The 17267-nt window shown below is 39.9% G+C and overlaps 1 protein-coding gene across 1 annotated transcript in view; it reads right to left on the bottom strand.

Moving 5' to 3' along the window:
- Nucleotides 1–17267, bottom strand: part of grk5l (G protein-coupled receptor kinase 5 like) — a 46824-nt gene that overhangs the window by 5044 nt on the left and 24513 nt on the right. Inside the window, exons 2-6 of the mRNA XM_037681142.1 lie at nt 11825–11920; nt 11616–11728; nt 3633–3710; nt 2285–2382; nt 2061–2153 (exon numbers count right to left, since the gene is read on the bottom strand). Of these exons, the coding sequence (XP_037537070.1) occupies nt 2061–2153; nt 2285–2382; nt 3633–3710; nt 11616–11728; nt 11825–11920 (478 nt within the window). The remainder of the gene's footprint in view (nt 1–2060; nt 2154–2284; nt 2383–3632; nt 3711–11615; nt 11729–11824; nt 11921–17267) is intronic.

Below are 17267 nucleotides of genomic sequence, written 5' to 3'. Positions count from 1 at the left end.
ATATATATATATATATATATATATATATATATATATATATATATATACACAAAAATAACTACTTACTACTTGTACTACTATTCCTACTTCACGATTTTTCATTTATCGCGCGGCTTCAGGGTACGGATCCCACACGATAAACGAGGGACTACTGTATTACATTTATTTTTCCAATTCAGAACTGTAAAGTGAAATAATTCATTCATTCATTCAAGTTCATTTGATCAAGGACAGCACAATAAACAATGTTACATGACAAGATCAAAGCAACAGTTGTTTTGTACGAAGGTTTTCTAGCCACAGACTAATTTGCAAACCTTGGTTGGACTTTTATATAAAAACCAGCTAAAATAAAATTAAAGTTTAATTAAAATTACACAGTTTCCTCACACACACGCCTGCTCCTCCATCCCCATGGGGCTCAGTGTTCACAGATTTGGTTTTGTTTCAACCATTTTTTCACCTGGGAATTAAAAACGCTAATGTCTGTTCATGTTTTTATTGCTGAAGGTAAACTGTTCCAGATATGAGGACCTTTAAATGAGAAGGAACATTGACCAGATGATGTTATGTATTTCACAGGTTTGCAGTCTCCATCAACTGCACGTCTTGTTGCAACTCCTGAGCTGCTGACTTTTAAAATCATTCTGCTCACCAGCTCTGAGACAAGAACATTAATGCATTTAAAAGTTAACTTTAAACAAGAACATTTCAAAATATTGTCAAAGCTTAAGAAATTATATTTCTCCAGTATTTTACAGTGGTGCCACTTCAATGGTTTTTGGTCTAAAACGTTCAGTGCTTGTGAATACAGCATCCTCATAGGTTGAAAGCACATTGAGTTGCTTTGCTCCAGACAGTGACACAGTAAGAAAAATAAGAGAATCATGGCATGTAGGTACAACTGAGCAGATTTTCCACATAAACATGATCTTATAAGACAAAAACAATTTATGTTTGCCTTAACGGTTTTAAACACTTTCCTAATGTGAGCCTCAAAGTTACGGTGGGAATCTAGAATGACACCCAGATATTTAAACTCATCCACTTTTAGGATTTATTTCTGACCAATCAATTGAAAAGTTACAGACTTTACGCTGGATTCAACTCCCCATGCATCTTTTGCATATATTTCCATATATGATGTGGACTGAGGTGGTTTCTAACTTTATTTTAAAGGGTCAACCCCAGTCTGTGCGGTTCTTTAAGGCTTTACATACATTTCATTTTAAGATACAACTTGTTTGATGTTCAGTCTCAGTGTTGACTCAACATTTGTTTCGGCTGAGATTGGGATTTTAAACAATTAGTAGTAACATTTTCCATTATTGTTTTTTATTTAGGACATTTTATATTTCCAGCTCTGACACTAACTGGTTTGAGTTTTGTCTTCACATTGTAACGTTTTGTCTTTGTCACCTCTTTTTCCATTCTGAACATTAACTGTAGTGTAATTCTTCTGGTAATCTCTGAAGAAAAGGAATAAACAAGCAAACCTTGCAGCCAGAGGAGATTTTAACTGCAGCCTTTTCTTGTTAAATCGATTTAGTAAATAAAGTTTAAAGCTGCTAAAACTAAGCACTGACTGTGGCTTAACCTTTAAAAAATACAATTTTAAATCCCCACCATCCACCTGCTGTATTAAATAAACAACTATCAGTATATTTAATTGACAGACAAGGGTAATGAATACTTTGGAAATCTGGAGGCAATCTATTTGATTTCTACATAAAATATGATTGAAAGCAAGTAAACAAGATTACAAAGAGCTTCACTTCTGCCCCCAACTTTAAGACTACAGGAATCTGCTCAGACTTCAGTGAACACAAACATTCAACCAGATAAAAATGACTTTTAAGCACGAAACAACTAATTCCAGCAGAAACCCTCGATAAAAAAACACTACAAAGTGTTTGCAGAGGCTGGTTTCATGAACTAAATGACCTCTAAAAACTATTTAACCTTTATTAACAGAGTGTGTGTTTGTGCTCGTGTTCTGCATTTGCACTTATTGTCTAAAACCCATGAGATGGATCCAGACAAACAAAAAACAAACAAACCTTTCCAGCATCTTCCACTGCAGGAAGCGGTCAAAGTACATGCTGTTCTGATAGTCTGCAAACGGAGCTCCACTCAGGTACTCGTGGGCAGCCCTGGGCCAACACAAAAACACCAGTGACTCAGTCAAAGTACACCCGGCAATATTACGCCAGCTGAGAAAAATAAAAAATACATATCCGAGAAAAACAGGTGTCCAGGTGAGAGCGAAGGAATGACAACTCACTTGCGGCAGTCGCTGAAGATCTCCTTACAAGGACTGAGCTCCAGGTTCTCTCTGCATCGCTCTGCAAAAACCTCCGCTACGTCAACTCGCTGCGGCGACTGCAACGACACACGTAAACACACCTGGTCACAACGTATGCACACACACAAACTCAACAGTTCTCAATGTTGAGACACAAAACTTCAGCTTATATAGTCAGTAGATTATACTGTGCACACAGACTTATAGCACTTTTGCACATATCTTTGCAGAATTTTGAGCAGCAAACCAAAACAATTTGTCTACATTTCCCATTTTAAATCAAATTTGTATAATATTAGGCCCTATAGTGCTGTCAAACTCAGGTTCCAAAAGGAGACAAAATTTAAAAACTTTGTCTTGGGCCACTTTCAGCAGATACATTAACTTGAGTCAAGATACCCAATATCTTTTCTTGGTTATAGGTTCATCAACAAGAGTTTAATCTGTCTCATTTGACGTCCTGTTACTCTTTGCACATCAGAATCAATAATGACAGAATGATCCAGCCGTCTTTCTGACTTCAAAGTTAAGTCAAGTCAAAGTTCTTTTTTGTCATTTGCACCACATTAGCCAGCTGGTAAGAGAAGTCTATACTAAATTATGTATTTATCAGTTTTTAAAAGAAAAAAATAGAAGAGATACAATATTTTACATGTAAATTAGGGATGCACGATATTATCGGCATGGTATCGGCCGATATTAGCAATAAAGTTCAATATCGGCCATTCCATCAAAATAACTCACCGATATAGAAGGTGCTTTATATATATATATATGTATATATATGTGCATAGCGCTGTTTTTGCATGACATCCCAGTGACAAGGATGCCTGCAGTGCCAGCACGTTATGACATCACGCACGCCGTTGAGTTTAGATTTGTGAAAATTTACAAATTTGCACCGTTCGAGTGTTGTCATTGTGTTAAAGAGAGTAAATGTCATGAAAAATGTTGACATTAAACATAATACAAGTTGATGTGTTACATCATTTTCAGCTCCCTTTTTGGCATCTGCATTTGGTAGCAGACCAAAATGACAAAAACCCTGAAGAATAATGTAGTATTTTAATTCCACAGCAGAGAAACCTATGTAGTCTCTGAAAGCAGATCTAGGGGAAAACATCAGTATTGGTATTTGTTAACGGCCAAATAAGTTTTAACATATTGGTATATAGGATATTGGCCAAAAATCCAATATCGTGCATCCCTAATTTAAATTATCATCTTGGGGGACCAGATTTGGCTCGCAGCGCTTGAGTTTGACATGTGTGATAGTTACAAGTGCGATTTTTACATGGAGAAAAAAAAGTGAGCTAAAACAACTCACTTGTTTTGAGAGAAATGTCTTGATGATCTGCTCCCCTCTGCTTTTCCTCTTTTCATCTGGGGTCACCTCATAGTCTTCCTAAAAAAATTAAATAGACAAACAATATACGTAAAGTGCATGACTTGCCTCGCACTTTGTTATCAACATCAATAAAGGCACCGTTCTGTGTTTTTAGGGCTTTTGATCCAAGTACAGAGTCACTTTCTCATAAGGTACAATTTATAATAGCATAATTACAACCTGTTTAATAATTTACTACATCTACAACAGCAGATGTAAAACATTAATAATACCTTAATGGTTATCAGGTCATAAAGTATGTCTGGTGAATTTCATTAGCTATTGTTACATGGCCGCCTGGTCAAAGATCAACCATTTATCCATTTCTAAACAACAACAAGGTGGTCATTTCATGGAAAAAGCTGCTTTTCAAAGTTATTTTAACCACGGGGGGAAAAGGGTCCATAACTTCTAAAAATTGAGGAACTAAACAAGGTCTCAGATTAAAAATATTCTCCTAAATCACGCCAACGATGATTTATGACATAGTTCTGAGCTAAAGCCAGATACTGAACTCTTCCAACTCACTGAGTTTCAAATGTGAAAAGACAAAAGCAATTACAGGCCCAGCACTCCAAGAGGAATGCACGTTGCCCGCCACCTTCATGCAGAGTTTTGATCTCACATCAAAATTTAGCTCCATATTGATAAAACTGATTAAATTATAGTCCCTGTTTTTGTCTAAGGAGAGTTGGCTGTGGTGGCCATCTTGAAGGGTGTTTGTTCCAACAGCTATCAGCTGTAGATGTGAAAGTCTTCTGCCCAGTGATATTTTGTTAACAGAGCTGACTCCAACCAGTTAATGGTAACATTTATAAAACGCTCATGCACAATCTGTTCACAATATGCGTTAGGAATGGCTCTCAGCTCCTACCACACCAAATTAGAGGTATTTATTTGTAACACTTGACTGCATTATAGTCATTTCTGTGTTTTCTAAGGTCAGTTGCAACTTTCCATTTAAATCCATCAAGGAGTGCAGGAGATTTTTTACTGACAAGGAAACGAACACACCCACCACAATCATGAATGTTATTTTCTGCGTTGGTGGCGAGCGATGAAGAAAACCTACCCAGCTACTGTCAGCTGATTTTTCATTGGAGAGCCAGAGTTTGTTGTTGCTTTAGCTGCATTTTGAAGCAGATGTTGTGTAGTCGTGACCACTTCACAGACACACACCTCTCCCTCTCTGTATCTCAGTCTCGCTGTCACTCTCGCGCTGAACATGTGCTGCTGTCCACCATATGCGGCCTGCACACTTTCTGCAAAGGCAACAACACGAAAAGCCCCGTGACGCGACTCGTAGCGTGCCCTTTTAACTTCTCGAGGCGTGGGGAGGAGGTGCGGCGCTCGTGCCGACGGGTTTTTTTTTCCCAGCATGGTCCTGTGTTGCCTGGCAACCCCACAGTAAACACGGTGGGATTCCTTGAGATCCTGGAGTGTCACAGTGTGTCACACCAGCGTCACCAGCTTTCCACTACAAAGCACACACACATGCATGTATGCGTGCACACTGCGTGCAGACATGAGCCGGGAGCTCAAGGGAAAATGACGCTTCAACTAACATGTCCAGTGACATGTTGTTTACAAATAAACATTTAGGATTACGAGTGACCAACAAAGATTAAAAAAACTGCGACACAACATACAGTCTCACAAACACACGATCATGCGCTCACATTCAGGGTAAGTCTGACTCCCACCTTTTGCTGGTGGGGGGTTAGCCAAAGGGGAAAGAAGACGCCCCTTTGACTTTCTGAAAGCAGAGGGGCTCCAACACACAAACACACAAATTGTACACATGTGCACCCCACTGTGATGTATGAGGAACCACTGCCACCCCCGAGTGCATCACTTCCTCCAGTCCACACCGAAACACACACGCCCTCTTACATTCTCACACCTCTTCAGTTGTTTTCCCTCATTAACTGCTAACTAAACATATTCTTAAAAAAAAAAAAAAAAAAAATCTAAATAAAGCAAAAACACGATGACGAGATGACATAATTTGTCGAGCAAACCTCACAACTGCCCAGGCCTCAGAGAGTGTTATTAAATCACTTGAAACAAGCATCTGCTCGTCAGTAATCGCACTCAGACCTGCTTTATGAAGTGCCGTGTATAATGCACAGCAGGCATCGGAGGTCGTCACATGGACTGAATGCAAAATTAGCATTAACGTGGGTTTGGTGGGTGGTTCAAGTTGTTTCCCTCTCACAGAGGTGGTCACTTTTAGGAGCGGGCGGTTAAGGAGAGGGGAGGGATGGGAGCATGTTGGGATTGGGAAACAATGCCGTCCTTTCTGTCCCCGTCACATGCCCACAAAGATATTCTGGGTGTTGATAAAGACTTAAATGTGTCATGTGGGAGGTATTTAGTCTAGACGAAGAAAGAGAGAGAGCGATATGGGAGGAGTGGAGAGGGCCAACAAGCTGGGTAAACGTCCAGAGGAGTAATAACTACTCAGTTAAAGTGTCGTACGATGCGATCGGAGTGAGTACACTGAAATAACAGACTGCTGTGTGTTTGTAGACAAACATTCATACATAAGAGCGCACTGCTTCTCCAGCTGCTCAGATAACAGAAGACTGTCCTTTACAGAGCTGATCAAGATTTTACAATAAAAAAGGTGGGAAGTTAAACACAATTTTCTTAGTACCTTTTATCCCCTACGGCCAAAGGTGAAAAGGCAATAATATTTTAGTGCATGTCTTTGTGTGTGGGTGGCTGTGTTCTTTGTAACGTTGGCAAAATGTTGCAACAGTGATCGGATAATGAAACCATTACAAAGAAATTGTTTCAATGGATCTACAACTGTTTAACTTTTGGTGACAACCAAATCTAAGGTGGCCGCCACAGCCAACTGGTATGACTATATCTAAGACAGTTTTCCACATATTGAGCTAAAAGTGGAGTTGCAGTAGCTGAGAATCCTCTCCAACACATGCTCTGAGCACTACTTACTGTGCAACATCTTTCCTTAAAAATTTGGCATTAATTGTTAAAGACTAAACACTGGGTTTGTTAGCAAAATATCACAGTGGCTACTGAAATTATATTAATGAAACTCCCAGAAAGTAATCATTAGATGTACAAGTGATGTAGAAGCCATATGTAAATACTATTCAGAAATGCTGCTGCTTTCTTTGGGTCCAAGCTCCAGTACAATGAACTGAAGGAAAGTGGAAAATGGTTCTGTGGACAGATGAATCAAAATGAGAAATTCTGTTTGGAAAAAACGAATTCCACATTCTCTGTACTAAAAAGAAGAGGGGACCATTTAAACGCAGCTCAAAAGCCTGCCTCTCTGATGGTATGGGGGAGCATTAGTGTCCCAGGCACGGGCAGCTTACAAATTGGAAAGGCACCATCAACGCATTAAAGTACAGTAGTCCCTCGTTTATCACAGGGGGATCCGTAGCGATAAGTGAAAAACGATGGGCTGCCAAATAGCGGCCGCGGGAGCATGCAGGGGAGGACTTTAACAAGAATTTAACAAGATCAACACTTAAAAACAATTATTTGTTTGCTCAAAATTATAGGAACCGTGTGTCTCAGTCTAACTTTTGCTTAATAAATGCACTTTGACAGTCAAATCAGCTGCATTTCAAAAGCCTATTTGCAGAAGTAGGAACACGCAGAGGGACGAGTCGCTGTGCATTTCTTCAAAATTTAACAAGATAAGCACCTACAAACTTATTTTTTTTTGCTTGACTTTATAGTGAAGGTGTGTCTCACTTTAACGTTTCCTTAATAAATGCACTTTAATGGAAAAAAAAGTTGCATTTCAAAAGTATTTGCTGCCTCGGTACTTCGGGAGCGCGCAGAGGGAGCAAATCAGGAAGGAGGAACGCTGTGCATTTCTTTGAAATTTAACAAGATAAGCACCTAAAACAATTATTTGTTTGTTTGACTTTATAGTAAAGGTGTGTCTCAGTTGAACTTTTACTTAATAAATGCACTTCAATGGTCAACTTAGCTGCACTTAGCCAGGGCGGCACAGCAAAATGAAACTGATTTGATGGTTGCTCCAGGCATGATCCCAGAGCTGGATGAAGGTGGCTTACTATGGCAAGCCAATTGTGTCATTAATAGCCACTTTTGCCCATTACATGACACAACGGCATGCTATACTACTCGAGTGCCATCTAGCAGATGAAAATGGTAGTGTTCAATATTTTCGATGTCAGAATGAATGAAAATGGTCATATCTCAGTCAAAAAATGGTTTATAAATATGGGGAAAAAACACAAATAAGTCGCTTTGGCGTATACATCGCAGGGTATGCAAATTAGGCAAAAAGGTCGGACTGGTAGGCTGGAAAATACGGTAGAATGCTAACCAAAGACTAAAATTTAGATTTTGAGGTCCTGATGCTCAAAAAGAGAGAAGACATGTCACTAGACCTGTCACGATAACAAATTTTTCTGGGCGATTAATTGTCTCAGAAATTAGTGCGATAAATGATAATACTGTTTGAAATTTGACAATAATTAGTAATTGTCGAATTTAAGACAAAATGTTGGGTAATTTTTGTGTATAGTACATTTTTGACCAGTGGATGGCAGTATAAGACTGTTTGAACCAAAGGAAGGATAGTGAGGGAGCGAGCAGCGTGTCTCTTTAAGAAAAATGGGAGGGAGGCCCCTTGACGTGACATGGACTGTCTCTCATTCCTGTGTTTTGGTTCTCAAAATGGCAGATGCTCGGTGTAGTTTGAGCTCTTTAGCATAGCTAGTATAGCATAGCATCGCATTGAGAATTCATCAGGATCTTTAGCATAGCATTTGTCACACAAAGCTTTTAATTAAAAAAAAAACAGTAAACAAGTTCTCAGCTTCTTTTTGCAGAGAAAAACAACTTTTTAGATGAAGGCACGGGTTTCAACCATGAATTATGGAGCTTCGACAAGACAAGAGTTTTTTTTCCCCCGAGGTTGGCCTGTTAGCTTCGCTCATAGCTTAGCTTCTCAGCTTAGCTGCTTTTAACCATCCAAAAATGGGATTTTGGATCGTTAAAACATATTCTAAAGAGAAAAGAGAAAGGGAGGGGTCAGTGAAGAACACCAGAGTTGAGCTTTTTGTCATCCAGTGTCTTCAGTAGAAAGAGAGACGCACAAAGAAATGATAAAGCCGATAAATGAAAATGAGGTCGATAATTTTAATTTATCATGCGATTAATTGATTTATTGTTTATTGCGACAGGCTTACATGTCACTGGTGGGACATCGGAGGACAGATGTCCAGTCATTGTCCACAGGAAGAAAAACTTGGTGAGCTAGTAGACAGCATTTGTGCAAACTCTGTTACGTTATCAAACACCGAGACCAGCAGCAATGCATGATGGTCTATTTTGATCTTTGTATTTTTTTTTTAGATTTTGTGCATTTATATAAAAAATTTGTTTTACATCTGAGGCAAATGTCCAAAAGTGAGTTTCTAGTTTCATGCGTTAAGATAAGATGGTTAATAGTTGCAGAAAATTAAATGTAACATAAAAAATGTGGAACATTGCAGTAGCTTCACCTCTACGTGCATTAAGACCTGCTAATTTCTCTGTGACATGCACCTTCTTTATGTTTTGTTTTGTTATAGCCTTGCTTTTTCTAAATGCACCCCTCCCAAAAAAATGAATAAAATAAAATTGTGAACAAAATAATGTAGTTAAGAAACATACAAATAATGTTTATTCTGAACAGAGAAAACTTTAATCTTGTTCAGGTTCTTACAGTTTTGCTCTTATATTTGATTATGGTTTAAAACAACAACATTTTTTCCTAGTCTAAGAATGTCTTCAGTCAGACTCCATACATCCATTAATGAAATCTTAAAAGCTAATGGCAGGAAAACAACCCTGGCTGGCATGTGAGAGAGTCTTTTAGAAAGGCACTACACTGATGGAAGTTTAATGACTTTAAGATGCTCTGCCCACTTTCTGTCTTCTGATTTACCCACAGCTCCACGGGAACTTCTGATGTAGCAGTTTCCTTTGGTGCAAACGTACAAGACTCAGGAAAAACAAGTTAAACTCAAGAACCTTCAGAGACCACACTGCAGCGATCAGACGATTTTATGATCCTACATTCATTAGTTTTGGTTGTACTGTGCTTATTTTGGGGTCTTCTACAGTAATTTTTATTTTAAAACTTTATTCCCCTAATGGTTCAGATGTTGCATAAATATGTCTTAAGAGATTTGTTTTTAAAAAGGGATTTGGGGTTAAAATCCATTTTTTGATGCATCAAATCACAGACACGGATGACTCTGAATGTCAAAACTTGATTTAGTTAACTTTACTCTGATGCCACTTTTAGAAGGTTAGTAAAGTAGATGTTGCAAGTTATTAGTATTAGTAGAGTTATCGTAGCTTCCTGCAGCAGAAACGTGTTGCGGTGAAGCTGAGTGTTTTCACCTCTTTTTCATGTTTCCTTTAAAAATGGTGTCTGTAAATAATAGTAGAAATGATCAGAACTTTATGACAAGTTATAATTTTCAACCACTTGATTTGTGGATACATTTCCAGTCATTAACACAACGCTAAATGTGTTAGTTTTTCTATGATATTTTCAATGTTAAGTTAGCGTCAATGCTAAAAGTTGGTCAGCAGCCAGTGAATATTAGGATTTTATGGTAAATATTATTGTGCACAAGCAGCATGGTGGAGCAACTGGTAGAGCTGCTGCCTCTCACTGAGCAGTTCCCCGGTTCAAATCCCGGTCCGGGGGCCTTTCTGGATGGATTTGCATGTTCTCTCCGTGCATGCGTGGGTTTTCTCCGGGTGCTCCAGTTTCCTCCCACAGACCAAAAACATGCATGTTAGGCTGATTGGTAACTCTAAATTGTCCCTAGGTGAGAGTGAGAGAGTGAATGATTGTTTGTCTCGTTTGTCTCTATGTGTCCCTGTGATGGACTGGAGACCTGTCCAGGGTGTACCCCGCCCCTCGCACAGTGATTGATGGACATGGGCACCGGCGACCCCCGTGACCCAAAATGGAAGAAGCGGGTAAAGATAACAGATGGATTATTGTGCGCTCTTTATTAGGCCTGAGAAAATATAAATGAGTGTTTATGTAAAATAAGCCATTGTCAATTTAATTTGTAATTCTGTCTCGTTCGGTTTCACAGTGTTTTGAATAAACACCATAAGCTGACCAGCTGCCTCATGTTTATTTACAAACCCGAGAATTGCAGATAATCTACATGCATTGATAATTGTTTTATAATTGCTCCACGGCAGTTTGAATAAGAATCAAACTGAATGGTGAGATGCCTAAAGGTTCCCAGCCTTGGTATTTTATGAGCGGCACATCTGAGATGATGAGTATTAAATGTGGAAACAGCTTTCCAAAGCCCAACTAATGCCTGTAACTAGGGCAGAGTTTCCCCTACCATTATAAAAGAAGGGCGCCCCGCTCTGTCAACAGGACCGAGCGCCCCGCCTACCAAACTGCACCCCTCAGCCCCGTCGACAACTGCCGGCACTGACGTAGTGCTCAAAAACTGTCGGTACAAACAGCACGCAACAGACTTCTCTGTCTCAACACCCCCATCGACAAAAATCACAAAAGATATGAGCGCCCTGCCAGGACAAGTGAACTGGGAGAAACACTGTAGGGGTTGGAGAGACGACATCACAGATAAGGGGAAAGTCTGCAACAGAGAGCACCGTTTCTTCCCTCTACAATTTCCCTGGCTGACACAGGTTTCACTGAAACATGGCTGCAGGAAGATTCAGAACCTCTCTGCACAGCTTCCTGACACCTGCACATAGAGCAGCTCCACAACAACAAGGACTGACATGAAGAAGTCTTATCCACTGCATCTCACATATATAACCATGCATTATCTTTTTTTTTGTGTGATCGCAAGGTTTTGTTTTGAGCCCAGTCGGGGAATAATATTGTTGCTGTGTTGTGTGTGTTACCATTGCGTCCAGTAGCTGGATGCACCGCTGCAAGATGAGTTTGGTCTCACAGTACTGGCGAAAGAGAAGCCGCCCAATCGGCTGTTTCTCACAGATGCTGGCATAATCCCGCTCTGCAAAAGTAAGAAGCCAACACTTTAACACACAGCGTTTGGAAAAAAACCAACAACCTCACCCTCTTCAGATGAGGGGAGCAAACAAACACGTACCAACAGTTTTACTCATGTTAACACACTGGCTTATATGGGGGAAGCGAAGGATCTCCTTCCATTTTTTGCTCCTTCCTTTCCGTTTTCCGCCTCCACCTGTGGCAAGAAATACAAAGAGAAGTATTAAAAATGACAGGACAACAGAAAGTTGTCAGAGTTTATTTGCATCAGTGAAAAGCAAGGCAAGGCCTAGTGCGTAAAAGAAGAGGGAAAAATGGGTGGGTGGTGGGGGTGGGCTTTCCCCTGAATGAAATCATAGTCCCAGTCTGTATATATAATTCATAGATTACGTCTCACTTCCTCCCAAAATGTCTCCATTCTCCACTGACTTTACTCCTTAGTCAGTAGCTTTTATGAAAGTGAAACAGTGTGTGTTTAATTTGTGTGTGTGCGTGTTTACTTGGACAATAAGCATACTCTGACCAAGCCAGCTCCCATAAAAACCAGAGACTTTACCCAACACCATTCCATCATATCCTTCCCCTGAACATTTCCTTTTTTCTTGTATTATTACCCACCAGTGAAAAGCAAAAAGCAGGAAATAATGTTTTGCCCACGTCTGTGCTTGTGGTCACATGTCTGTTAGCAAAATACAGTAGTCGCTCCTCGCTACTTCGCGGACTCATTCTTTCATGGTTTTTCGACGATTGTCAACTTTAACATTACTCATGTGATTGGGACGGTACGGGATAAACAGTTAATGAAAATAAATACTTCGGACAGGCGCCGCCATTTTGTAGTTTTCTTTCAATAATCCTACACTGTAACACAAGTCAAAAGAACTACACTACCCAGAAGCCAATAGTGCTTCCGGTCGCTGCTTACTGCTAAGTAGAGGGAACGTTTTGCAACGTAAAGTCAGAAGTAGCGATCAATCTATTAAGGTTATAGAACTGGCAGGAAAGTCACAAATAATGCTGAAGCTCAATTATCCACGTGCACATCAAGCTGGACTGGACAGGGCGGAGGGCTTCGTCGCTGCAGGGTAGGTCTGCAGAACCGGAAACGAGCTGCTGGTCTGCAGAGCTGGTGAGTAAAATGTTGCAGTACTGTACAGTACATATACATATGTTGTAAAATTGCAAAGGTTTAAGAGTTTAGAACATTTGCAAGAGTGTGAGAAGGGTTTATAAAGCCTTAAAATATATAAATACTAAAATAAATATAACGTTCCTATTTGGCGGTTTTTCACCTATCGCAGTGGTGTGTGGAACGAAACCCCCGAGATAATCGAGGGATTACTGTGTTCCACACATCATAGACAAATTTAAATGGAACTTGCAGAAACTTGAACTAATCAGAGTCAACTTTGTCCGCAATAAATTTAATGACTCACTACTGATTCTAATGAAATGCTGAGGAAATAATCATTTGATAAATCTTTATATCTGAATCAAGACGGCCACAAAGCCTGCTCACTTAAAAAAAATAAAAAATTGACTATAATTCTTTCAAAAATTTGATGTACTTGTAGCTGAGATTTATTCACAAAATATACTCTAAGTGCTGCACATTGCATATAATCTTTGCATTCACTGTTGGGAGTCAACCTTGTCTGTCTGTTAGCAAAATATCTCCACTGAATGAAATTTTATAGCATCTTTAAAAAGTAATCATTGGATGCACAGCTACTTCTGAAGTCATCCTCATTCAAGATGGCCACCACATTTGTCACATTAGTCAACACGAAAATGAAAATAATTCAGCCAATTTTACAAATATTGAACCAGATTTTTATGCGACAGCTGCTGATAAGTTCTACACAAAAGTTATTTGAGTAATGGCATGAGATGGAGCACAACATTATTTTTAGGTTTGACTAAAACAGCTCAGACGGTTCTCATCATGAGACGATCTAAAAAAAGGACGAGTTTTCGTTCAAGAAATGCCAGACATGACGTTTTCCTATTTAACTGCTCTCGTGTTTCTAATCTAAGCTGCATCTCAGTGAGCTTTATAAAGTCACACAGGATTAAAAACCACTTTGAGCGCTCGTATTCCAGTCAAAGCTGTGCAAAAACACCATCTTGGTTGTAGTTTTCTTCGTGCGTGACGACTGCGTCTTTAACCTCCTTGTGCGGTGCTGATGGGCATTAGGAGCATGAAAGCCGGAGCAGCAATGACAAGCAGACATCTTTAAGTAATAAGTCAGGAATGTGAGAGGCGCTACGTCATGCTGGAGCCTCTGAGTGAAGGACTGAGCTGTTTTCCCATCAATCCTGCTGCATTACTGCCTCATTGGTTCTCCTCCCGCTGTGTAAAAGCACATTTTTAAGTCTCAGTTACGCTCGTATCTTTATATTACACACTCTCAGTTCAGGAATCCATAAAAGTAGAAATTATGCTCGACATCTTTTGGTGTGACATTAAAAATATACAACGCAGTCTTTGTTTCATGTAGCTGCAATGGTGCAGTTTCCCCATCACTACAAGAAAAACAGAGATAAAAGCAGTGTAGGTGTCTTTGTTTTTGTCTAACTTTAGGTATTTGATTTCAAAATCAATAACTCCTGCAAGTTTATTCCACAAAAACAGGTTCACAAGCTTGTAGGGATACTCCACTAGTTCAAGTTGAGTTGTTCTTACAATAACAGCTCTTACAGCAGAAAAGCTTAGACACACAGAACGGTACCTTCTTCTAACCCTGGACAAACACGAAGGAAGAATGTCTTAATAACTGAAGACAAGATATAAAATATCCCCTGAGACAATGATTAACTTCATGCATCTGCTCCTCATCAGCTTCACCGTACACACTTCCTTGTTCAAGTTCCAGTTGTTTTCTGAAAGGAGTTAATGAGTAAAAGTATGAAGCGTAACAAAATGTCAGCATACTTTTCTGGTGGGTTTTAATATTTTAATCTCTTTTATTAAAAACATAATGTCTGCCAAAACACACAGCGGTGCAGTGGAAGGAGAAGGTCATTCCCCACGGGGGCCACTAAGCTCAAAACGAATATGCTTGCGCTTCTGTGAGGCCTTCGCAGATAAAAGCGAACACCAAATGGCAGAGGTTTCCTGTGAAGGGCCAACGCCATGTTAAATAATTGTACCAAACGCCGGCGCTCCACCCAGGCATTCAAACTGTACACAATGCTGAGACAACCACAAATAATGAAGTTCCTCCTTTTTTCTGTGCTGTGTCCTGTTTTCTTTCCCTCTCGCTGTGGACCTGTTTATTTATCATCTTCTCTTCCTCTGCATCTGCTCATTCCTGCTCCTTCAACTTCGGCTCCGGTCTCCGCTGGCAAGCATCTCTTTTAAATCTGTCGAAGACTCACTGTCATCTGTACACCGTGATGACTAAGTTATGGCAGCCGGTGACTGACCTCATTTGATGCTCGAGGCCCACCAACCTGCTGTGTCTGGAGGTTGTTTACAGCTCTCTGGGCTATACAGAACATGGCTATACATTTATCAAGGTTGAGTCAGGTCCTGTGGATGAAGAATCCGTCCAGAGGACCTGACTCAACCTTGTGAGATTTATCTACCTGGATTATTGAGCACGCATCAGGACATGGTTTTAGATTGTTGACCCTTTATGAGGTTACCTGGCGTTGGTAAGATGTGGTTCAGACAAAAGCAGAAAAAAAGGATTTGATGTGAAATTAGCACGGAATATCAAAATTCCACTGCTCTCACCTCTCTGAGGTGAATTACCAGTAAACTACATTATTCTGCACGGTCTTTGTCAGTTTAGCCTGCTACCAAATGCAGATGCCAAAATGGGGGCTGAAAATGATGTAACACTTCAACTTGGATTATGTTTAGCGTCAAATTTATTCATGACATTTACCGTAATTTTCGTTCTATTAGCCGCTACTTATATCTCACACATTGCACCCCGCGGTTTATATGCAGGAGTGTCTTATTTATGTTTTTTTTTCATAATTTCATAATTTTTACATTTTATTTTGAAGGATGTCCTGCCGTCCCTCGGTAGTTTCCTGCCACTGACTAATATTTTCCTTTGACACAACTGGGCGCTCGTGGCTCCCAGCACCCCGCCCCTCATGGGGGCAGGCGTTTGTGACACAGAGAGAATGCCCTCAGGTATCCAGATTCAACCTTTATTTACACAGGTTAATCCCATTGAGCCTCAGGGACTCATTTACGAGAGAGACCTGAGACGTACAACGACTCTTGCTCAGGGTTTCAAATACCCAACCATAACTCCACCCACTCTGTCATCATGTGACCAGAAGTCTAACCTGAATGACCAACGAGGTACTCTCGAGGACCAGCCCTCAAGATAGACGTGGATTAATTTCTTAAAATCGTTCCCGCGTCGTTACCGGGTTTTGCACTTCATGCACACACCTGTTCATTTGTTCTGCGATAATGGAAAACGCAAGGAGAATTTCTTATGACGCAGCTTTCATGTTAAAAGCGATCAGATGAAATGGCCGATGTCCGATATTTAACTTTATCGCTAAAATTGGCCGATACCGACACCATGCCATTAATATTGTGCATCCCTACTAATAACAATACTTCTGATAAAATATGAAATTGACAGCAGTTTTGCATTAAGAAATAATTTTTTGAAACTGATAGCTAGCGTGAACTAGCCGTTACCTTGTCTGATCAGAACTTAACTTTATTTCAGAATACCTCTTCAAAAGCGCTGAACTACCCTTTTAAAGTAGATTCAGAGAAAACATTGAATAAAATTTTAAAGTGTTATAATCTTGATGATTGACCTTTATGGTCCTCACTGAAACTGTCATGTTTGTTAAACAGTAACCTATTTTATCATTTTCATTACAACACGTTAAATTTCTCTCGGGAACTTTTCTGTGGATTCCAGCCTTCAGATTACGAGCATTAGTGTTCAATACTTGGCCTCATTTGTTAAAACGATTATCCCCGCAACATTTATCTATAGCAACATATGACAACAAAGCCAACCACACCGGCAAGCATGCAAATCCAGTGCACCCGCACATCTCCATTTGCACACACAGCCTCCTGGATGTAACAGGATACTTCCTGTTTGGTTTCAGTGCCTCATGCCAGAGACTTTAAAATAATACAACCTTAATCACGTAAAAGCATTTTAAACATTTTCTGCATGTTTCCCTGCTGCTGCCTGATGAAGAGGAAATATTCTATCAGGAAATGAGATATTAGGCCTTGGAGGAAGTTTACAAAAAGAATTAGTTACATCAACAGAAAAGGAAGCTCTAAGATTTTTAATCAAAGTATATCGTGATGGAAAAAAAAAAACTTGCAAGTTTACATGTTTTTAATAAAACTGGGCCACTAATAATCTGAAGCGTCCAACCACAGCGAGTCATCCTCCTCCATCACACTCTCCACATATCTCCTCTTTGTCTTTTTCCTGGCAGCTGCATTTCTCCTTCTACCTTCTCCTTCATCCTCATACTCACTGGCCCTCCTCTGGACATGTCCAAACCACTGTCCCTCCTCTGGACATGTC

The sequence above is a fragment of the Nematolebias whitei genome, chromosome 8 (genome assembly GCF_014905685.2).
Source record: "Nematolebias whitei isolate Nwh7 chromosome 8, NemWhi1, whole genome shotgun sequence".
In the NCBI taxonomy this organism is placed as follows: Eukaryota; Metazoa; Chordata; class Actinopteri; order Cyprinodontiformes; family Rivulidae; genus Nematolebias; species Nematolebias whitei.
Note: the sequence above shows the minus strand (reverse complement) of the source record. Positions and strands in the feature narration are given on the sequence as shown.